The sequence below is a fragment of the Gopherus flavomarginatus genome, chromosome 4 (assembly GCF_025201925.1).
Source record: "Gopherus flavomarginatus isolate rGopFla2 chromosome 4, rGopFla2.mat.asm, whole genome shotgun sequence".
Lineage (NCBI taxonomy): Eukaryota > Metazoa > Chordata > Testudines > Testudinidae > Gopherus > Gopherus flavomarginatus.
The window spans coordinates 65,049,453-65,074,104 of NC_066620.1; the positions used below are offsets into that span (position 1 = coordinate 65,049,453).

A 24,652-nucleotide genomic window follows, 5' to 3' on the forward strand; every position below is an offset into this window, starting at 1 on the left:
GGGGGTTGTCTCAGCAATAAGAAAAGCCATATTCCCACTCCTTTTTACGAAAACTGTGAGCAGTATAGTAAAAATGGGATTCTAGGGATGCTCTTCATTTAAAATTGATCTCAATGATTTTTTAGAGCTGTAGAGTTTCATGAGTAGTTCTCAAGTTTCACATGACTGTGTTTCAACCATTTTCAAACAATGCAGTAGTTTAAAAGCACATTATAGAAGCAGCAGTTGCAACTTTATAATTGTGTTCTGACGTGGTCTTAAAATAGAGCATTAAATTCCTGTTTTTACCTCCTTATTGGTGGTCTTTCCATGTGAAATTAGTTTATTATGCTCTAAGAATTTTCTGAGTAGTTCTTTGTTTTCTTTTCATAATTTTCAATATGAATTGTTTGAAATTGGTCTGCAGGAGAAATTTATTTTTCACCATTAGTCTTTTAGTCAACTGATATATTGGGGGGGAAAAACACTATCAGCTACACAAAATTGGTAAAGTAATGAATTTTCAGTAGATCTAGAGCAGTGGGTAGTTTCAGAAAATAAATATTTAGCATTAAGGATAATATTTTGTCCTTACTTTTCATCAATGAAAGTTTGTCCTTCATGAGGGACTGGCACATAAAATCTTCTATTTCAGATAAATTAATCATAGACTCATAGAAGATTAGGGTTGGAAGAGACCTCAGGAGGTCATCTAGTCCAATCCCCTGCTCAAAGCAGGACCAACCCCAACTAATCATCCCAGCCAGGGCTTTGTCAGGCCAAGCCTTAAAAACCACTAAAGCTGGAGATTCCACCACCTCCCTAGGTAACCCATTCCAGTGCTTCACCACCCTCCTAGTGAAATAGTTTTTCCTAATGTCCAACTTAAACCTCCCCCACTGCAACCTGAGACCATTGCTTCTTGTTCTGTCATCTGCCACCACTGAGAACAGCCTAGCTCCATCCTCTTTGGAACCCCCCATTAAGTAGTTGAAGGTTGCTATCAAATCCCTCCTCCACTTCTCTCTGCAGACTAAATAAGCCCAGTTCCCTCAGCCTCTCCTAATAAGTCATGTGTCCCAGCCCCCTAATCATTTTTGTTGCCCTCCGCTGGATTCTCTCCAATTTGTCCACATCCTTTCTGTAGTGGGGGGCCCAAAACTGGATGCAAACCTCCAGATGTAGCCTCACCAGTGCTGAATAGAGGGGAATAATCATGTCCCTCGATCTGCTGGCAGTGCTCCTACCAATTTAGCCCAATATGCTTTAGCCTTCTTGGCAACAAGGGCACGATGTTGACTCATATCCAGCTTCTTGTTCACTGTAATCCCCAGGTCCTTTTCTGCAGAACTGCCACTTAGTTAGTTGGTCCCCAGCCTGTAGCAGTGCATGGAATTTTTCTGTCCTAAGTGCAGGACTCTGCACTTGTCCTTGCTGAACCTCATCAGATTTCTTTTGGCCCAATCCTCTAATTTGTCTAGGTCACCCTGGACCCTATTCCTACCCTCCAGCATATCTACCTCTTCCCCCAGCTTAGTGTCATCCACGAACTTGCTGAGAGTGCAATCCATCCCATCATCCAGATCATTAATGAAGATGTTGAACAAGACTGGCCCCAGGACCGACTCCTGGGACACTCTCCTTGATATCGGCTGCCAACTGGAAATGGAGCCATTGATCACTACCCATTGAGCCCGACAATCTAGCCAGCTTTCTATCCACCTTATAGTCCATTCATCCAATCCATACTTTTACTTGCTGTTAAGAATACTGTGGGAGACCATATCAAAAGCTTTGCTAAAGTCATATCCACAGAGCCAGTATCTCATCATAGAAGGCAATCAGGTTGGTCAGGCATGACTTGCCCTTGGTGAATCCATGTTGACTGTTCCTGATCACCTTCCTCTCCTCCAAGTGCTTCAAAATGGATTCCTTGAGGACCTGCTCCATGATTTTTCCAGGGACTGAGGTGAAGCTGACTGGTCTGTAGTTCCCTGGATTCTCCTTCTTCCCTTGTTTAAAGATGGGCACTATATTTGCCTTTTTCCAATCCTTCAGGACCTACTCCAGTTGCCACGAGTTTTCAAAGATAATGGCGAATGGCTCTGCAATCACATCAGCCAACTCCCTCAGCATCCTCGGATGCATTAGATCTGGACCAATGGACTTGTGCAAGTCCAGCTTTTCTAAAAAGTCCTTTACCTGTTCTTTCACCTCCTCCCCATACTGTGCTGCCCAGTGCAGGAGTCTGGGATCTGGTCTTGTGTTTGAAGACCAAAGCAAAAAAAGCATTGAGTACTTCAGCCTTTTCCTCATCATCTGTCACTAGGTTGCCTCACCAATTCAGTAAGGGTCCCACACTTTCCCTGACCACCTTCTTGTTGCTAACATAACTATAGAAACCCTTCTTGTTACCCTTCACATCCCTGGCTAGCTGCAATTCCAATTTTGCTTTGACCTTCCTGATTACACTCCTGGCATGCTTGAGAAATATCTTTATACTCCTCCCTAGTCATCTGTCCAAGTTTCCACTTCTTATAAGCTTCCTTTTTATGTTTGAGCTCACTGAAGATTTCTCTGTTAAGCCAAGCTGGTCGCCTGCCATATTTGCTATTCTTTCTGCACATCAGATTGGTTTGTTCCTGCGCCCTCAATAAGGCTTCCTTAAAATACAGCAAGCTCTCCTATACTACTTTACCCTTCATATTAGTCTCCCAGGGGATCCAGCCCATCAGTTCCCTGAGGGAGTCAAAGTCTGCTTTTCTGAAGTCCTGGGTCCGTATTCTGCTGCTTTCCTTTCTTCTTCTTGTCAGGATCCTGAAGTTGACCATCTCATGGTCACTGCTGCCCCGGTTGCCACCCACTTCTACTTCCCCTACCAATTCTTATCTGTTTGTGAGCAGCCAGTCAAGAGGATCATGGCTTCTACTTGGTTTCTCCAGCACTTGCACCAGGAAGTTGTCCCCAACACTCTCCAAAAGCTTCCTGGATTTTGTGTGCACTGCTGTATTGCTCTCCCAATAGATGTCAGGGTGATTGAAGTCCCCCATGAGAACCAGAGCCTGTGATCTGAAAACTTCTGTTGTCCAAAGAAAGCCTCGTCTACCTCATCCTCCTGATCTGGTGGTCTATAGCAGATGCCCACCACAGCATCAACCTTGTTGCTCTCGCCTCTAAACTTAATCCAAAGACTCTCAACAGGCTTTTCTCCAGTTTCATACTGGAGCTTTGAGCAATCATTCTACTCTCTTACATACAGTTTAACTCATCCATCTTTTCTCTCCCACCTGTCCTTCCTGAACAGTTCATACCCATCCATGACAGTGCTCTAGTCATGTGAGTTACCCCACCAAGTCTCTGTTATTCCTATCACAGTTCCTTGACTGTGCCAGGACTTCCAGTTCTTCCTGCTTGTTTCCCAGGCTTCTTGCGTTCAGGTACCTAAGATAACTAGTCAATTGCCCTAGTTTTTCAGTATGAATCAGGAGGCCGCCCCTGTTGCACCCTCCTCCTTGTGTTTCCTTCCACTTCCCCATTTACCTTTTGGGCTTAGGTCACTGTCCCCCGGTGAACCCAGTTTAAAGCCCTCCTTGCCAGGTTAGCAAGCCTACCTTTGAAGAGGCTCTTCTCTCTCTTCATTAGGTGGACCTCATCTCTTCCTAGCACTCCTTCTTCCTGGCACAACATTCCATGGTCAAAGAATCCAAAGCCCTCTCTCCAACACCACCTGCATAACCACGCATTTACCTCCACAATTCGATGGTCTCTACCTGGGCCTTTTTCTTCAACAGGGAGGATGGACGAGAACGCAGCTTGCCCCTCAAACTCCTTTATCCTTCTTCCCAGAGCCACGTAGTCTGCAGTGACCCACTCCAGGTCATTCTTGGCAGTATCACTGGTGCCCTTGTGGAGAAGTAGGAAGGGGTGTGGGTCCGAGGGCTTGATCAGTCTCAGCAGACACTCTGTTGCATCCTGAATTCTAGCTCCAGGCAAGCAGCACACTTCTTGAGTCTCCCAGTCTGGATGGCAGATGGATGACTCCATCCTTCTTAGGAGAGAGTCCTGACCACCACCACCTGTCTCCTCCTCTTGAGAGTGGTAGTCATGGACCCCCACATCCCTAGGACAAGGAGTGAATCTAACTTGCCCTACTGAAGAGTAAAAATATTAGAAGGCAGAAGGGAAATGTGGAAGATGAGATTTGGGAGATCATGGTGAGGGCATGTGAGTGGGATAGAAGACTAGATAAACTAGGGAGAAAGACAGAAAGGGGTGGGCAGGGAGGACCAGGTGAAAGGGAGACAGTTATAGGGGCAGGGGATGTAGAAGGACAGAATTAGAAGACAGTAAATTCAATCCCCCTTCCAGTAGCCAACAGAGAGGATTGCATTAATGCGTTTAAACTTAGCTTTTGAGCCTGAAATGATCCCACACTCATTGCAGGTGGGTACTTCTTGCTATAGGATATGTCTTTTGTGCAGAGTTTTTACTTCGGTTTTGCACTGACCCCTTGCTCCTATCCACACACCAAACCCTCTCAGCCAAGTTTGGTGATGTTTTCAATCTGGGCTTGGTGGCTCATCAGAGGCTATAAGTTATAGCCCAGGTGAGGCTTTCACTCAGACTGGTAACATGCCCACCTTGCAGAGTGGATGCAGGCTAAATCAGTTGAGTGCTGATAGTCATCTACTGCCTTCCCTTAATTCCCCTCATGTGCCCAGAAAAACAGACATGTCTCCCACGATTCATTGGGAAAGTATCATAGAGAAGCTGAGCTTGCAGCAGCGCAAAGTGCCATGGGATATGCCTCCCAAATATCTTATCAATATACATACATGTACACAGCACCAGTGAAGACACAGTAACTCAGTTGTGACTTTGTAGTGTGCGTACTTAGGACCAGGTGCTGACCATCAGTGTTAACACTGCAGTGAAGACATAGCCCTAGACTCAAAAAGAGGAAAGAAACAATGTGATTTAAAAAAAATACATATGCATCTAGCAGTTTAATCCAATCTCATGAGTTTTGGGGGATCTGTTTCATGGTGTTTAAATGCTTGCATTTAGCAATACTGGGGGTTGCCCTTCCTCATACCCCCAACCACAATCCACACTTGCCACTTTGGGTTCTCCAGGTCCTGTTTATTGTTAAACAGTTGCTACATACATCACAAAAACCACAAAAGCAAGGAAATGAAAAGATAGTCAACCTCTACTCCTCTACCCCAAGCTCACGTCTTAGTACCACTACAGCTAAAATATGCTACAGATCACAAGCCACAATCTTAACTCTGTCTCCTTAGGGACACCAACCTTCCAGTATGCCCTATACAAAACACCCACAACTAATATTTGGAACTGAAGGGAAAGTTGAGGGGAGTAGTCTGGCTGCGGTTGGAGGGAGTAATTTGGAAAAGGTGGCACTGAGCAGGTGGCATTCCTAGTGGAGCAGAGTTAAGGTTATGGGGTTATAGTAGTTACACTAGTGGTCCAATTCTAAAGGATCTTTTTCATTTGCTCATAACTTTGTTAAATTTTTACTCTTTGGGCTGAAATTTTGCACATTTGTTCTTAGTTTTAGTGTGAGGAATGGGGATAGGTTGGGTTGAATTTTTGTTTTGAAGACTTGAGCAAAAATGATTCAACTGTTTTCAAGAATGAAGAAGTACTGTACACTTTTGCCATTAGGAAACATTTCACCCCTCCACCTTTTTAAATAGATATAGTACTTCAGCATGAGCTGGTTTAAAAAAAAAAAAAAAAGGAACTTGAATGGGACAATAGGTCACGGATGTGCCTTTTAGAGGTCTGAGAAAAGTCAGTTTTGCTTTGCTTTAATTGTAAGAGTTAAAGTGTATTTTGTGTATATGTACATCCTTTCGATTATATGTTATTGGCACTGCACATACACGTGTATGTAAACAGATTAGAAATTTTCAGGCAGTACATGATCGCTGAATAGCTATTGTTTCTGCACAGGAATATGTAAAAGTGTTAGGTGGAGATATTGTATTTTAAATGTGTATGTACATATGGAATACAATTTGTGAGGGTACTTGTGGAATGAGGCAGGGATGTGAAGAAGCCCAGCATTTTTCCATACAATAGGTTTGTCTTCACTGTTTCCCCCTAAGCTGACCTCTCTTCACATACAAAAATATCTTGAGTTAAGTGGTGCTTTAAACTTGAGCTAGCTGGCCCCTCAGGAGGTTTGGGTTAAAGCTGAGAGCTGCTGACAATTGCTCTGTTCTGCTAATCTAAATACTCTGTGCAGTTTGAGTGCTGTTTTGTAGTGTGACCACTCTCAGCTGAGCTAGATTAACTTGAGAGGAGTTAATTCAAGTGTTGATAAGTTGAGCTAATGTTACAGTGAAGACAGGACTAATATATGAAGATGAATATGGAAAGAGCCATGCCTCATGCTGTATAATAAGTGAAGGTGTTTATGAAGGGATGCAGGATTATGGTGGCTCACAGAACATGTTAGATTGTGTGTAGCAAAACAGGAAAAGGGCCATATAGCATGCAGTAAATAAGGCAAGACATCATCTCTCATATACTGAGGCTCTATCTATCTATCTATCACTGAACAGCTGCTTTATTCACTGAATAATATCTCATCTGCATACCAAAGGAGGCAGTGGCCCTGTCAAAAATAATATATTATCATATAATTAAACTGTGTATCATAATACATACATGCAAGTGGTCAAGGTTACGGTTCAACAAGCAACTTTAATTTTTACATTTCCAAACTTGAAAGCTTCATTTTGCGTTCCAGGCATTCCTTTACCATAGTTTTTTTGCATTTGCAGTGGTGTTAGATACAAATCTGAAAGGTTTAGCTGAAGAAAGAAGGAATATCTTAAGACTCATGTGTCCACTGCTGAGAGGGCGCTGGACTTGAATAGTATATCTCTAATGAAGGGATTTCTGCCATCTTTATAAATGTAGAAGTGTATGTATTTGTCTCTTTACTGTCAAGATGAAGTTTGAAAACTTGACAGCAGCTTTTAGGCCAAATGAATTATAGAAAGGAATTAGTTAAGAAAGCACTATACCTGCTTAAATGTTGCTTAAGGTAAATACTGGGGATTTCAAGAAATAAGAACTTTTTGTGAAAACACTTCGTAAAACACAGTATAGAAAAAAGCACTCCGTGCACACACAAGCCCACCCCATCCTTTCAACATGCTCTCAGGGGAGTTAAAAGCGTTCACATTATTATTGTTTTGATCTTTGGAGAAATTGCTTAAATGGCCTCTACCCATAAATAAACTATTACTGTAATGATCTGTGTTTGCTTTGGAAAGATGGGGAAGCTGTTTCAGAAGGATGGAACAGATTGGAGTCCACTGAGTATGCAGTCCCAAACAGAACAGAATGAGTACGAAAAGAACCAGTCCATGCAAAGGAACAATTTCTAATAAGATGTCTTTCCTGAATCAGAGGAAAATGCGCTTAATATTCAAACATTGTTTTATTCTGGCACAAATGAGTTTGTAAGCATCCTAAACCTCTAAAAACATTACAGAAAATATTTTAATTCTAGCTTTCATTTTGTTATAGAATTGCAGGCTAACCTTGATTATTTGAAACTCTCTATTGTCATATCAGTCATCCATTCATTACATTGAAGGTTCCCTCAATTTTCTGAACTTATTCATGGTTCCTGTGACATTCAAATAATTGCAGTTCTACTACATAAGAGATAGGTATTTTATTAATATTTATAATTATTGTATTACCCAGGCCCTATATTCTCTGGTAAACTCTTTTACTTTGTGACAGCAGTGGTGCAGTGGCATTTTTGCAGTTACATATAAATGGACACATGATCCAAAATGAGTTTTGAATAAAAATCCATGTAAAAAGGAAAACAACAATCTCATAATACTGCAACGCTACCCTCAGGAGGGAAAATAGCATCTTATCTCTTTTCCTCCATTACCATTAAGTTAAGGTCTATATGGTCTCTGTTTTCCTCTCCTTGCCGAGAGACGTAACTACTTCTTTGCAGGATTTGATTTTTACTCCTTCCTGTCTCTGCTCCTGTTATTGGCATTCCATTCACTTTGCCTGAGCCTGGGCATGCTTATCTAGGGGAAACTATCAACAGGTCCTTTCACACCAGCAGGAAAGGAAGCAGAATGTTACTGTCCCAACTGTGATATCCCACATGTTAGTTATCACTGAATGTTAGTTATCAATACTTATTTTGTCACACAACTATGCTGGAATCAGTACTGTAAAACTTGTACTGCTTTGGTTCAGAGAGCGCAGTTGTTTTTAATTTATGCCATGAAATAGATGCATAGCTCCCTGTGTTAGCAATAATTTTATGCTTATTTTTTATTCTTCACCAGAAATAAGAATTGTTAGAACTGGAGATCTCATTTGCTGTCCATTTGATCACATTTGCTCTCTTTGTGTTTTAATTCATAGTTCCCACTGAAAATGTTGCAACAATTGCAGACTGTGCCAGTGTGATTGAGGGTGTAAGTCGAAGTCGCAATGCCTTATTGAATGGAGATACAAAGAATTATGACTGGGATTCCGGGTACACGTGTCATCAGCTTGGCAGTGGTGCTATTGTGGTACAGCTGGCACAGCCATTCATGATTGGATCAATACGGTAAGGGGATTCTTCTTCTCTAAAGAACCGGTAACAATGAGGCTTCAGCAGCCTTACAGATAAAATTGCTTTCTTGTAAATGGACTCTGAAACATGCAGAATTTCCTGGTCAGTAATTGTATCATTGGAGATATTTTAGTATTTATCCATTTGTTTTTTTATTTTTGTTCCAATATAACATAGTATGTTTAATTTCTCAACATCTATCAAATTTTATGTCAAAATACAGTAATACAATATCAGGACAAAAGTAAAACTTAACGTGATGTCAAATGTGTGCCTTGTACATCTGTATGGATAGCACCAAAATACAAAAGTAAGATTTTAAAAAAGTTTAAAAAAAAAAAAGCCTACTGTATTAAAACAGAAAATTAGTTTCAACCTTGACTATGGCCAGGTCCAGACTAGAGCTTTAAATCGATTTTAAGAGCTCTAAATCGATTTAAAGCTGTAACCGTCCACACTACAGAGTGCATAAAATCGATTTTAAGGGTCCCTAAAATCGATTTTGGAACTCCATCAAAACGAGAGGAGTAACCCCAAAATCGATTTTTTAAAATCGATTTTATGATAGTGTGGACGGCCATCGAAGTTAATGGCCTCCGGGACGTATCCCACAGTGCTCTAGTGGCCGCTCTACACAGGTAAAGGTACTCTTCTGCTGGCCAGGTAAACAGGAAAAGCCCCGGGAAGTTTGAAATTCCATTTCCTGCTTGCACAGCGTGGAGCTCTCAGCAGCAGAGAGAAGAATGCAGTCTCCTGAAAATAGGAAAAGAGCTCCAGCATGGAGCACACAGGAGTTACTCGATCTGATAGCTGTATGGGGAGAAGAGTCAGTGCTTTCAGAACTGCGCTCGAGCAGACGAAATGAGAAAACCTTTGAAAAAATTTCTAATGCCATGCGGGAGAGAGGACATACCAGGGACTCCTTACAGTGCCGAGTGAAAGTGAAAGAGCTCAGACAGGCGTATCAGAAGACCAAAGCAGCAAAGGGCAGGTCAGGCTCTGCCCCCAAAACATGCCGGTTCTACGACGAGCTTAACGCAATATTGGGGAACAGCGCAACGACGAACCCCCCCTTGTCTGTTGATTCAGAGGTGGGCGTTGTGATTCCTGCAACTACGGAAGATTTATGTGATGGCGATGATCAGTATGATGAGGACCAAGAGGAGGAGGCTCCAGCAGAGAGCACAGAGCATTTTATCCCCCCAAACAGCCAGGATCTTTTCCTCACCCTTACTGAGGTTCCCTGCCAGCCATCTCAAGGCAGTACTCCAGAAAATGAAGCTGAGGGACCATCCTCTGGTGAGTGTAATTTTTTTTACTAAAAGCTTCAGTTTAATGTAAGCCTTTTTTACTGGGTGCTTCAAATCACTACCTGTACTTAGAGTCACTGACCAAGTAGATTAAAAACCTTTCCTAAAACAGTGACCCATGAGGTGGTTTTTAGAAAAGTCTCCATTGTTACAGGGCGGATTCATCCTGCTTGTTCGGGGACCGTGAGAGCAAACCGCGGGAAGCTACTCTTCTTCCCTGCTTTGCTCTCGCGTTCCCCGAACAAGCAGGGCTCCTTGCCTGCGGTTTGCTGGGTGGTTCGGGGAACGCGAGAGCAAACCGCGGGAAGCTACTCTTCTTCCCTGCTTTGCTCTCGCGTTCCCCGAACAAGCAGGGCTCCTTGCCTGCGGTTTGCTGGGTGGTTCGGGGAACGCGAGAGCAAACCGCGGGAAGCTACTCTTCTTCCCTGCTTTGCTCTCGCGTTCCCCGAACAAGCAGGGCTCCTTGCCTGCGGTTTGCTGGGTGGTTTGGGGAACGCGAGAGCAAACCGCGGGAAGCTACTCTTCTTCCCTGCTTTGCTCTCGCGTTCCCCGAACAAGCAGGGCTCCTTGCCTGCGGTTTGCTGGGTGGTTTGGGGAACGCGAGAGCAAACCGCGGGAAGCTACTCTTCTTCCCTGCTTTGCTCTCGCGTTCCCCGAACAAGCAGGGCTCCTTGCCTGCGGTTTGCTGGGTGGTTTGGGGAACGCGAGAGCAAACCAGGGAAGGAGAGTAGCTTGATTACCAGTACAATCTACTACAGGGATTACTAGCCATTATTAACTTACCATTTTCTCCGGACATGGTCTGTGTGCTCCCCTGACCTGCGTCTGAGCAGAACTCTCTGTCCTCAGCCACAAGCAATAAGTATTAAAGGAATCATAAGGTGACCTTTTGGTAAAGTAAAATGTTCAAGGTTCGGTAACAGGCACAGGTCAGTGAGGGGAGAGACTGTATGCATGGTTGTGTGAAATGTGTCTCTTATGATTCTTTTATCACTCTTTCCAAACCCCACCCCCCCACACACAGCTGCACATTTCTCCAGCCTCCCTCTCGCTTCTCATCTACGTGGGGGGGGTATCATAAGAAGACTGAGGAAAAGGAGGACGCGTGAGGACATGTTCACCGAAATTATGGCAGTAACCCGTACAGAGAGAGCTCAGCAGGGAGAATGGAAGCAATTTGTCGCAAAGTACAGGGAGGCTGCCAGTGAACGCGAAGACAGGAGGGACCAACGCGAAGACAGGAGGGACCAACGCGAAGACAGGAGGGACGCCAAAAATGATGTCAGGTGGCAGGAAGATCAGCGCTGGCTAGCAGCAACTCTGGATCTTCTTCGTGATCAGACTGACATCCTCCGCGATATGCTGCAAGAGCTCCGTGGTTTCAGAATGCCCCTACAGCCCGTGTATAACCTCCCTCAGTACTCACCCTGTCCCACACCTTCCAGAACCAGGCGTGTAAGAACGCGTGGGGGAAGGCTCTCTGCACCAGCCCCCTCCACTGCTGCGGACACTCCAACCAGAAGGCTTTCATTAGATTGAAAAGCCCTTTGTGTCCTGTTTTTTCCCTCCTCTAATGATCCAAACTTCTCCCATGGCACCTTTGCCTATTCTTACTCTCAGGTCATGCTATTAAGGCAGTGTGACTGTAGTTTGGTAATGAACTAAAGCAAGCAGCTTTGGAAAGCTGCACGGAAGCTAGTTATCAGCATCAGGATTTGACAATTGGGGATATGGGTAATAAAGGGAAAACAAAGAAAGCAGCCATACCGTAACCTGGTCCATGAGAATTCTTTTTCTGTCTTCTCTGATGCACTTTCTTCTTTCAAACCTCCCTCCCCCTTCCTCCAAACCTCCCTCGCTCCGTCCCCCATAGAACGCTGAGTTATGAAATTTCATGCACAGTATTGTAACAACAAGCATGATGCTTGATTGATGAAAGGGTCTGATTTTAAATAAAGAACACAATTCTTGTAACAAATAGTAGTAACTTTATTTTCAATAAAAAAGCAGTTAAGGAAGGTTGCAGGTACTGTGCCTAGCAGCAGACGGAAGCAGCTAATGGTGGAGGTAGGTAATAATTGGGAAATACAGAATTATATGTTTTCCAATGGACAGCTCTCGCAAGTAACCTAAGCAAGCAATTGAGGAATGCTGCAGGCAAAGTATCTTGCAGCAGCAACACTGCATAGACGGGGAGGGCAGCAATCAATTGAAAGGAAAATCAGCATTCAAACTGTACCCTGGCCCATGAGGAAGCTACTTTTCAGTGCTTCTCTGATGCGCACAGCATCCTGGTGAGATCTTCTAATTGCCCTGGTGTCCGGCTGCGCATAATCAGCGGCCAGGTGGTTTACCTCAGTCTCCCACCCCGCTATAAAGGCCTCCCCCTTACTCTCACAGAGATTGTGGAGCACACAGCAAGCAGCAATGACAAAGGGGATATTGGTTTGGCTAAGATCTGAGCGAGTAAGAAGCGTTCGCCATCTCGCCTTAAGCCTGCCAAATGCACATTCTACCACCATTCTGCACTTGCTCAGCCTGTAATTAAACAACTCCTGAGCACTGTCAAGGCTGCCTGTGTATGGCTTCATTAGCCAGGGCATCAAGGGGTAGGCTGGGTCCCCAAGGATAACTATAGGCATTTGGACATCTCCAACTGTTATTCTCTGATCAGGGAAGTAGGTCCCTTGCTGCAGCCGTTTAAACAGTGTAGTGCTCCTGAAGACACGTGCGTCGTGAACCCTTCCTGGCCATCCCACGTGGATGTTGGTGAAACGTCCCTTGTGATCCACCAGGGCTTGCAGAACCATCGAAAAGTACCCCTTGCGGTTAATGTACTGGGCACCCTGGTGTTCCGGTGCCAAAATAGGGATGTGGGTTCCATCTATGGCCCCCCCACAGTTAGGGAATCCCATTGCAGCAAAGCCATCCACAATGGCCTGCACGTTTCCCAGAGTCACAACCTTTCGAAGCAGCAGCTTAATGATTGCTTTGGATACTTCCAGCACAGCAGCCCCCACAGTAGATTTGCCCACTCCAAATTGATTCCCGACTGACCGGTAGCTGTCTGGCGTTGCAAGCTTCCATATGGCTATTGCCACTCGCTTTTCCACTGTGAGGGCTGGTCTCATCCTGGTATTATGCCGCTTCAGGACAGGAGAAAGCGAGTCACAAAGTTCAAAGAAAGTGCTCTTACGCATGCGAAAGTTCCGCAGCCACTGCGAATCGTCCCACACCTGCAGGACTATGCGGTCCCACCAGTCAGTGCTTGTTTCCCGTGCCCAAAAGCGGCGCGGAACGGGTAGAACCTCACCCATAACCGTCAGGAGCTCCAACGTGCAGGGGCCCGGGGAGTCAGAAAACTCGTTCTCCAGTTCGTCATCGCTGTCGTCCCCACATTCAAGCATTCTCTCTTGCATTTCTGCATCATGGGTCAGCAGTGATAGAACGAGAATGCGTGAATTATTTACAGCATTCGCGATCAAGGACAAGAGCAGACCTGGATCCATGCTTGCTGCAAAATGGCGTTTCCCTCACTGCAGCCAGTAAAAACAGCGCGAACTGACTGTGTGCCGTTTACAGGAAGGGGGGGGGGGCTGTACCCAGAACCACCCAGGACGGGGACTTTGATCCCATCATGCACTGGGCTAGTAACCCATAATTCCAAAGGGCAGGGACCCGTGCAGGAACTGTGGGATAGGTACCCAGAGTGCAACGCTCAGGGAAAAGATGGACGCCAGGGAACATGGACGCTCAACATCGATGTAAGTAGCCCTAGTGTGGACGCGCAAAATCGATTTTATAAAGCCTGCTTTATAAAATCGATTTTAATAAAATCGATTTTACCCTGTAGTGTGGACGTGGGCTATGGAGCAGCTAGATGCTCTGTAATGCACGTTATTAGATAAAAATGAGAGCAGGAACTGAAGAAAGGAGAGAGTCATCTTAAGATATGTCCACTCTTAGCCCTCGTCCAGACTAACCCGCGGCATCGGCGGGTTAAAATCGATTGCTCGGGGATCGATATATCGCGTCTAGTCTGGACGCGGTGTATCGATCCCCGAGCGCGCTTACATCGATTCCGGAACTCCATCAATCCGAACGGAGTTCCGGAATCGACGCGGAGAGCCGCGGACATCGATGGCGCCCCGTCCAGACTGGTGAGTATCTCGATTTTAGAAATTCGACTTCAGCTACGTTATTCCCGTAGCTGAAGTTGCGTATCTAAAATCGATTTTAATTCCTAGTCTGGACGTGGCCTAAGGGTATGTCTTCACTGCAGAGTTAAGATGGGTTCTGAGGCCCTAGGCTAGAGAACCTGAGCTCCAGTTCAAACCAGTATGTCCATACTGCTACTTTTAGCACGCTAGTTCAAGCCCCACTAGCATGACTCTGCCTACCTGGGCTAGGAGGCTCGCTATTACCTACAGAATAGACTTATTGCATTGAACTGATTGTTTTCACACTAAGGGATTGTCTACATGTGAAAGTTAATTTGGATTAAAATAGGGTGGGAATTTAAAGTTCAATAGTTATTCCTGAATAACTCCATTATTTTGGAATAAGAGTACCTTGTTCCTGTTTCTTATTCCACTTTCAAAGTGGACTATGCTGAACTAGAACAAGGCTCTCTTATTCTGGAATAAGAGTGTATGCACATGGAGCTATCCCAGAATAGCTATTTGGAATAATTCAATATATAGACAAGCCCTGTGAAAGTCAGGTAATGTTCTTGTATGTTGTCAGGAACTGCAGTTGTATCTTATGTGACATGATGAAAAAGAAGAGAGGTTTCTGAATTTTCAGTGCTTGCAGATGAAGCTGGAAATCTGGCACCCTCAGAAGTTAGCAATAGCTGATCTACAAAGGCAGACATGTATTGCTAGAAACTAGATCTGTGCCCTCTTCCTATTAAGACAGGTACCTTGCTGATTAGCCAGTGAGATTCAAATGCCTTGCGACAATTGATTCTTTTTTTCTGTCTTTTTTAATTAAAACAAAATTTGAGACATTGATCAAACCTGAAGGAGAGTATCAGTACAGGCACAAGGAAAAGGTCTGAGACTTAAGGATTTTCTCTTGTGTCCTGTCCTCCTCTTATTCACATTATACACTAACTGTCTGTACATTTGCATTTTTTTTTAGAAGTGAGGTATTTTTGGATGAGTGCAGAATTGGTGAGCCACTTAGTTTAGTACTCCTGCACCTTATGAATTTCAAGAAATATTCATTGTCCTCCTGATAAATTTGTGTTTTTATAGTTTCAACTTGTAACAAAGTATTATGGCAGTTATAAAACTGAAGTTATCTGTGTAGGGGTTAGACACCCTGACAGATTCGTAACCATAACATTAGCAATTACGATAATACTGCTATAGAAATTACACTGAATTTGAGTCCAGAGATGCTGCTGGTGAACATTCAATGAGCAATGATATTGAAGTCAGTGTCTTTGTGCAGTGAACAGTTCACACTCTTCAGTCTGGGCTTTTATATCCTCAACCAACTATCACAGCTTACATAGAAAAAGGGAAAATACAGTACTCAGAATGTCTTAGAAGTTGGTGATTGAGAAGTAATTACCTCATTTTCATACCCATTTAAAAACATTAAAATTTAAGAATAAAAAATCTGCAGAAGCCTGACAATATAAAATATATGGAGACTAATCACTAATTTATATAATTTCTCAGTTTATCGTTCCTTTGCCTATCATCTTTCAATTGTCTAATCATTATATCCTTTTCAGTATTTTCAGTTTAGTGCAAGAAATTGACTAAATTAAGCTCTGTGCCACCTTCTATTGTCTTCCAGCAGAACCAATTTTAATAATTCTCATTATTAAACAGTTTTAGAGGAATGGTAGCTTTTGGGACCAGAAAGTGATGGTTTTATAATTGGTTTGTGTAATAGTGTAAATTAAAATATAAACTATATTATTCCATATTACAAAATTAATAGTCAGTTGTAATGAGAGTGAACTGTGAAAACATGGGGTCAGTTTCTCAACTCAGACTCTGCCAGCTTTTTGGTGCTACAACAGAATAAACCAGATGGAAAGCTACTCTAAAGGGGCATCCAAGGAATCCTCTGAGAGAGGTGAATCCTCGAGTAGTGTAGAGTTAAAGAGGTAGTGCTACATCACCTATATCCCCTCCAATCTCCCCACCCCCTTTAAAAGACAAAAGAAACCACACTGCCTCCTCATAGACCAAACTAAAACCAGATACATATGGGTTTCGCTTATGAAATTGCATTGGCTATTGGAGGAAAATTCACCAGCCCTTACAGCAGCCTCCAATGAAATGTCCATTCAGTCACCTTGGACAGCAGCATTTATTTCATAGTTCATAAACCTCTTAACCTCTTGATGCATGTCCAGCATTTAACCTAACATCGGACTTTTTAAACAAGTGTGAAAAAAATTACTCTCTCCCAAAGTAGTGCAAGGCAGCCACACACAAATGTTCAGTCTCAAATGCTGAAGAAGCAAAACACTGCCTTGGTCACTAGTGAAGGTGTCTTGTCCCTGAATAGTATGACTATAAACATAGACTGTAGAGGTCCTTCTTTTGTCACCATTTTACTACATCTGCATTACACTATTGCTGTCCGTTCTCATATTGTTTAGCTGCTATTGCTGTCTAGTAGCTTCCCATAGTGTGAATCCTGAAAGGTCAAAGGTGGTGCTATTATCAGGAGTCCCAGAATGAGGAACCAGAACTGAGTTAAGCTGAATTTAGTACAAAAATTCAGTCAGTTATGTTTCCCCTTCATTTAAACCTGCATTTTTTTTTAGCAAGATGGAGGATCCTCCACAGTCTTTGTCTATTTTTCTTTAGTTACCTCCCTCAAGGCACTTTGAGTGATCCCATTTTTCCAGCTGGGAGAGGAAGATCCTTCCAAAGTCCAGCAGCACGTCTCTTAGTTAGGCTATAGAGAGTCAATATAGAGTGAATTGCTCCTTGCTTGAGAAGCTGAGTTTGTTATTAGACGAATGGGCTGGGCCCTAAACTGTTGATTAGGAATGAAAACATGTTTTGAGTTTCATAATCATTACTATGTTCAGATTACATGGTAACTCCTAAGAGATCAAGAACAGTGATTCTTTAAAAAGAGTAGTAGATGCTTGTAGTTTACCGAAACTGGAAGGAACTCCATTAAAGTCATATGTCAGGGTTAGAAAGTATTACCATAGCAACTAAATTGTGTCTCTATGAAAACAGAAGGGCTGATGAAACTCATATGCATTGGAAATGCAGAAGGTTAAACCTTTAGGAACCTGTTTTTGTACTTGTAATTTATTGTAGATTTAATTTATTTGTCTCCTTCAAATGATTGTTTGTAAACTGAGAAGCACTTGACTCCCAGATATAAATATTTAGCAAGAAATTCTAATGAATATTACAAGCTTAGAAATATTTTCATAGTAATCAGCCATTGCAACAAAAGACCTGTAAACATTTTGAATTTTTTTTTAAAGAAGAAAATGAGTTTATTTGTATCTTTTAGATTTTGGATAGGAAATACAAAATTATCATTTATTAAGTTTATCTAATAAAAAGTTAAGGCTCACACATGTGGCAGATAATAATATACTTGAAGCAGATAGCTGATGCAGAACATAAAACATCCCTTTAGCCAGTTTCTGATACACTGTTTTCTACTTGGACTGAAAATATCTTTTACATTTTCCCCTCTGATTGGTCCTTATCAATAACAAAAAAAAAAGTTATCCCATGAGGAGCAGAAATGTAGTAAATTGTATATTTAACATGGCAAACACAATACAAGTGCCTTCCTATTTAACTGCTAAAATTGTTTTTAGTAATGAAAGTGCTGCAGTATCAAAATCAGCTGAGTACCTGTAACTCTCTTCTAGCAATCCTTGAATTGGAGGTTTTAATGATATTATAGTTCCATATTTGACTGATAACCCTATAGATTTTTTTTCTACAGGTTTCCCAAAGGAGAAGACGAGGCAACCCACAAATACATAATTTGTAATAGTGTATATGGTATTCACCTGCATCTTTATTTCTTTCTCATGTTAAAATAAATAGGCTTATTTTATACCTCTGTAAACATATATTAACTACTTGTCCCTCTTTAATAATAGTAATAGGCACATATATGGTGCTTTTCATCTTCAAAGTACCTTCTAACATTAAAGGTTTTGTATTAATTTGTTAATGTTTTCTCTATATTTCATCATCCCAAACACCTATTATATTTCCAATTATCCCATGCAATTTTTGCTAATTATCACTTTCTTCCCTTACTGCTAATCTTTGACGCTTTCCTGATCCTGCAGTGAAGTCATAACTCCAAATACATGATGATATAAGCACAAAATAAGTGTGCAGGATTATGTATGGCTCCTCTGCATGATCCAGCAAAGGGACCTGGCTGGCTGCAGGAAAACCTATTCAAACACAAATAAATGCATTAACAGAAAGGGAGATTACAGAAACTGTAGGTAATTTAAGTGTCTTTCCATAAAAATATTCTGTTTATTAAAGCTTGCCCATTAAATCTTTCTTTAAAAGTGTTGTTACCTTGTGCTTGAATATTTTCTGACCCACAGCTGATTTTCTAGCAAAATGCACATACTGTATGGACATATTATAGTCTGGTATCTGTGTGTCATGAACTCCCTTTAATGTATTCAAGAAGGGGATATGTTCTTGTAAGGTGCATAATTATTAAGTATTTTCTCTGCTCCCTGTGAATACACAGTTATTTACTATACTTAGAACATACTGTCCAGGGAACAAAAATCCTTCCCCAGAAAGCTGACAGATTAATAGTATAGACCCATAGAATTATGGGGCTACTCAGGATCTTGAGAGGTTACCTAATCCAGCCCCCTGCATTGAGGTAGAACCAAGTATATCTAGAACATCGCTGACAGTTTTGTCTAGCCAGTTCCTAAAAACCTCCCTTGGAAATCTAGTCCAGGGCTTAACTATCTTTATAGTAGGAAAACTTTTTCTAATATCTAACCTAAATCTCGCTTGTTGCAGATTAAGCCCATTACTTATCCTACCCTTGGTGGACACAGAGAGCAATTAATCACCGTTCCCTTTATAATAGCACTTAACATATTTGAAGACTGTTATCTGGTCTCCCACCAGTCATCTCCTCTCAAGACTAAACATGCCCAGTTTTTTAATCTGAGCAGCAGCAATGTAAAATATTGACATAAATGCAGTACAAATAATCACAGAGGTAGCATATGACACTTTTAGCTGTTTTGAAAAAAAGTATTGTTGCCTCTTCTGGCCTGAATGGTAACCAATATTTGGGGCCTTGCACGTTTGTTCCATTAGGGGGAGAAATTGATAATACAAGTCAGTTATTTCTTTGGTGGAATCCTGTTTATTTACTAAGAGTGTACCCAAATCTTGTTTTCCTGAGCACAGTAGAAACAAACAGCATGTAGCCTCCCTTCTCAGAAATTCCGAAGCCTGCCTTTCCAGCAAGTTCCATGCCCAAGGAGATTTTTGTCTCTGCTCCCTCTCAAGGCTCACAACTGCTTCTTTCACTGTGTGCTGGTATTTTTTCTCCTGTGCTTTTACTTCTCTCACACACATCTTGCCAAATAATCTCCTAGCCTCTACAACTGAAATCAGGAAACCGTTTAGTAGGTTTAGTTTCTGATCAGACCATAACATAGGACCCATTGCCTTGAGTGGCAGCTTCTACTGTTTCCAGCTATGTCACTACATAAATGGGCTAAATTGCTCTTTTTATGGATCCTGACAGAAGGGTGCTTAGCATATCTTATCAGCTTTAACCAGGTCTGTGATTGTCTGTAGATCAAAAACCTGTTTGGTGGCAGCCATTAACACCTTCCCGCATAACTATATTTACAATATATATTTCTTGAGCTAGAGGACAAGGTATAGCAGCCCAATGCCATTTGCTGAGGTCATGTCTACACTTGCAGATGTAGAGCGCTTTGAGTTAAACCAGCCTTCGTAGAGCTCAGTAGGGAAAGCGCTCCAGTCTGTCCACAATGACAGCTTCAAGCGCACTGGCATGGCCACATTTGCGCTCTTGCAGCGGCATTGGGAGTGGTGCATTATGGGCAGCTATTCCAGCATTCAAATGACTGCAATGCGCTTTTCAAATGCAAGAGGGGGGTGGAGTGTGACAAGGAGTGTGTTGTGTGTATGTAGGGGGAGAGAGAGTGGGTTTTTTGGAGGCTGAGAGCATATCAGCATGCCGTCTTGTAAATTCAGACAGCAGGAGACTCCCCCCCATCCCGCTCCCTCTCTCACTCACAGCATTCCACACTAATGGTTGCTTTCTCTTGGGGCAGATAAGCAGCTGGCTGTCAGAAATGGAGCTTTCAAAGGGTCTATCCGTATCCATGCTGCTATTCAAAACAAAGACAAGAGTGGCCACTTGACTTAAGGGTATTATAGGACGTTTCCGGAGGCTGATGAGAGTGCAGTAATGCAACACCCCATTCACATTGGCGTTGTGGCGCTCCAACAGGGGTGCAGCAAACATTATTCGACTCACCGAGGTGGAGTACCAGCAGCGCTGTAGCTGCGGAGTCAGAGTGCTCTGCGTGACTTGCTAGTGTGGATGGGTAGTGAGCTAGTGCGCCCTTATTGTGCTGTAACTGGCAAGTGTAGGCAAACCCTAAGACACCCAGTAGTGAATGTTGCATATACCTGTATGAGAATATTAGGGATACTGAATGTGGTAGGCAACATGGTTACTCTATGCCCAAGGCTAGGAAAGGGGACACTTGGATTCTAGGCAAGGCTTTGACCAGGCTGCAGGTGCGGTGTTCTCCGTTTCCAGCAGGCGTGGGGCCTGCCTAGTGCCCAGCAGGGGAGAGAAGCTGCGACCCCGCATCTGCCAGGGACAGAGAACTCCAGGGCTGCAGGCTGCAGATGCCGGTGTTCTTGGTCCCTAGGAGGCGCGGGGCCGCGGCTTAAGCCGGAGAGAAACCATGGCCCCACGCCTGCCGAGGACAGAGAACTCTGGGGCTGCAGGCTGCGGGCGCCGGTGTTCTCTGTCCTCGCGGCTTCTCTCCAGCTTCTCTCTGCGCTGCCCAGAACTGCTGCCAAAAAAAAAAAAAAACAGCTTTGACTCTACTGTCCCAAGAATGGACAGCATGCTGCCCCGTAGCATGTGCTGCCCCAAGCACGTGCTTCCTCCACTGGTGCCTGGAGTCAGCCCTGTATGTGAGTATTCTTCCGCTGCACTGATACTGCTCTTTTCTTGTGTTTTGCGATTTATTATTTTTTTTAACATCTTGCTCTAAAATGAGTGATTAAATAAAAGACAGCATACGTATTACTTCGAAGCAGAGTGGGAAGAATCCTATTGTTTTATTGAAAATAAAGGGAAATGTGTTTGCTTATTGTGCGGGGGTGCTGTTGCAGTGCTGAAAAAACATAATGTCAGACGTCGTTTCCAAACTAATCACGGCTCTTTTGACATTAGCCATCCACTTAACTCTGAGTTGAGAAAGGTTTGATTTGAGTTGATTAATTTTCTTCTATCTGCCCAGCAATCTGTTTTCACTAGACAAGTGGTAAAGTCTAAATGTGCTACTATTGCTTCCTTTAAAACTGCTCATCTGCTCGCAAAGAAGAAAAATCCCTTTCAAGATGGTGAATTGTTGAAGGAAGCATTTTTGACTGGTGCTGATTGCCTGTTTCAAGGATTTCCTAACAAGGGTGAGATTTTGTCGGCAGTTATCAGACAACACAGTTACAAGGAGGATACATGTAATTTCAAGCGACATGCAAACTCAGTTAAAGGATGACTTGGAAATATGTGACTGGTTTTCACTGCAATTCAGTGAGCCAACAGATATATCGGATACAGCGCAGTTGGCAGTTATGGTGAGGGTGGTATTTAGTGACTTTACCATAAAAGAAGAGTTACTAAAAGTATTGCCTATGAAAGGGCGAACAAAGGGTGAGGACATCTATAATTTATTCAAATCATATGCAACATCAATTAGTATGCCACTACACAAGCTGTCTGCGATCACCACTGATGGCGCACCAGCAATGATGAGCAGCGCCAATGGATTCATTGCACTCTATAAGAAGAGTGAATCCTTTCCGAACTCCATGTCTTATCATTGCATTATTCACCAACTTTGTGCATCAAAGTTCTTTCTTTTCAACATGTCATGAATGTCGTTATTAAAATAATTAACTATTTTCGAGCAAAACCTTTGCAACACCGACTTTTTAAGGCTCTGTTGGAAGATGTTGATGATAAAATAATCTGATCTTATCTTGCACACAGAAGTACAATGGCTGAGCAAAGGTAAAGTTCTTGCATGTTTTTTAAGCCTAATTGAAGAGATCAAAGATTTCTGAAGTCCACAAATCAGAACTTCAAGCAACTAGAAGACTCCAGCTGGTTAATGGACTTGGCTTTTCTTGCCGACATCACTGACAAACTGAATATTTTAAATCTTGAGCTCCAGGGAAAAGACAAATGTGTGGCTCAAATGATAGGTTCTGTAAAATCATTCAAAGCAAAACTGATCTTGTGGATGTCACATATGAAGACGAAGTCTCTTGTACATTTCCCAAGTGTGAAGAAAATGGTATGTGACAGTGATTTTAACCCATCACCATTTGTTATCCACAGTCAAACACTTCTGGAATAATTTGAAAAGAGATTTGAATAGTTCACCATCATTGAGCCTGTAGTTGCCTTTCTTGTGAATCCTTTTACTTGCCAAATAGAGGTAACTTGAGGGAGGGATAGCTCAGTGGTTTGAGCTGAGTGGTTTGGCTTGCTAAACCCAGCATTGTGAGTTCAATCCTTAAGGGGGCTGCTTAGGGATCTGGGGCAAAAATCAGTACTTGATCCTGCAAGTGAAGGCAGGGGGCTGGACTTGATGACCTTTCAAGGTCCCTTCCAGTTCTAGGAGATTGGTATATCTCCAATTATTATAAATGGCTACATCAATTGCAAGTCTCATTCAAGTAAGAAGAGAAGACGTGGAATTGGAGATTTTGGACCTTCAAAATGATATTGTTCTAAAATCCTGCACAACAGATGAAAACTTTTGGAATCTGGTAGACCAAAAAAAGTTTCCAGCCTTAAAAAAAAAGCATGATACAAAATAAAATCTTATTTCGGTTCCACTTATCTGTGCGAAGTTCTGTTTTCAACAATGAACATAATAAAATCAAAATACAGATCTCGGTTTACAGATGCCCATCTTGGCAATTGCTTACGAACGGGAATATCATTCAGCTCTCCCACCTATGAAAAATTGGGTGAAGAAATGCAGTGCCAAAAATCACACTGACTTTATTAGAAAAACCACAGGAATTAATGAGACCTGTTTTCCATTAAGAGCTGATGAGTGTGTATGATTAACTTGTGTTTAACTTTTTTTCATATTTGTTTGTTTACTGAAATCCAGATACGAGTAACAAATCAAAGAATATTTTTTATTATTTATTAACTATAACTGGCTATCTATGTTAAAGTAAGAATAATAAATATATTTGGACCAGCAGTTCAACAATGTTTTACTTTTTTAAAATAAATAAGATGAAAACTGTTTATGATATTTATTTTGTAAAAACTCTTTAATTTTTTGTACAAGTAGATAAAAAAGAGCAAATTCACATGGTAAGGTGAAAGAGTAATTGCCAAATAATTTAATTAATGCCTTTTACATGTAAAATTACCTTTTTTTATCTTATGGATTCATATATTATATAATATTAAATATGATGTTTTTCATATTATTTAATGTACAAATACAAAATAAGCCTTGAAAAATGTGCTACTGGCCACAAAAAGGTTGGGGACCACTGATCTAAATAAACACTACTGGGTTAAGTGAATAATAGGGGAAGCCTTGGGCTTCTGGGAATGTTGATATAAGAGAAACAAATGTTTAATGCCCCTGATATTGCAGGGAATGAGCTGGAAGGACCTTCAATTCACTCAGCATTTCTCTCTCAGCCCACAGGGCAAGATTTACTAACGAAAGTTAATGTAACATTTTATTCTAATATGGGAAGCCCCAGTAGCATCAGCAGCTTTGCCCATGACTGATGTATTCCTGTGGTGTATGCAATTCTGCGTTCTGTAGTTAGACATTCTCCCTTCAGTCATCCCATATTCATCACAGCAAAGCACAGCTTCTCTACAGAAGTTTAACCTAGTAGCTTGCCTGGCATACGTTTGAAGGATTAGTACCTGTGGCATGAAAAGTGGCCCTTGTGCCCAGTGTGCACTGGTGAATATTCATGCAAGTGTCTGGCAGGCTTTTGCTTTTTTTCTCTGAAAAGGCAGCTCTTGCAGAATAAATTCCAAACAGGGTGTATATTTCTTTTCTCTCTTTGTTCTTCAAAAAAAAAAAAATTTGTGGCAGGAAAGGCCGAACTCTTATTTTGCATCTTTCACAAATCCCAAAGGAGGAAGTGTCTATTTTTATCATTCATATTAAGTCTCTTTGGGAGTGCCTTAAATTAATACACTGTTTGTTAATGATAACCCAAAGCCAGATCGTCTTTCGAGCAGTTTAACCTGGGCCAAGTACTGCTGAGATAAGAGCAACTCATCTCCTCACAAAAAAGAGATCTGTCCACTTAGTCTTTTGCTCTGAATTCACACCACTTGCATTTTAATTAGAGGGTTTAGCAGTTAGAATAATTATAATTGCCAGAGTGCTACTGGAAATATTTGAATTTTAAACTCCTGACTA

General features: G+C 42.2%; 1 protein-coding gene across 6 annotated transcripts in view; it reads left to right on the top strand.

The window, feature by feature from the left end:
• BTBD9 (BTB domain containing 9) overlaps positions 1 to 24,652 on the top strand; it is a 369,159-nt gene that overhangs the window by 207,178 nt on the left and 137,329 nt on the right. For 5 of the 6 annotated variants that reach the window (XM_050948554.1, XM_050948550.1, XM_050948553.1 and 2 more), the window contains one exon: positions 8,425 to 8,614. In XM_050948554.1, the coding sequence (XP_050804511.1) occupies positions 8,425 to 8,614 (190 nt within the window). Of the gene's footprint in view, positions 1 to 8,424; positions 8,615 to 17,889; positions 18,006 to 24,652 lie in introns of those variants that run through there. The other variant, XM_050948555.1, reaches the window with a different exon arrangement.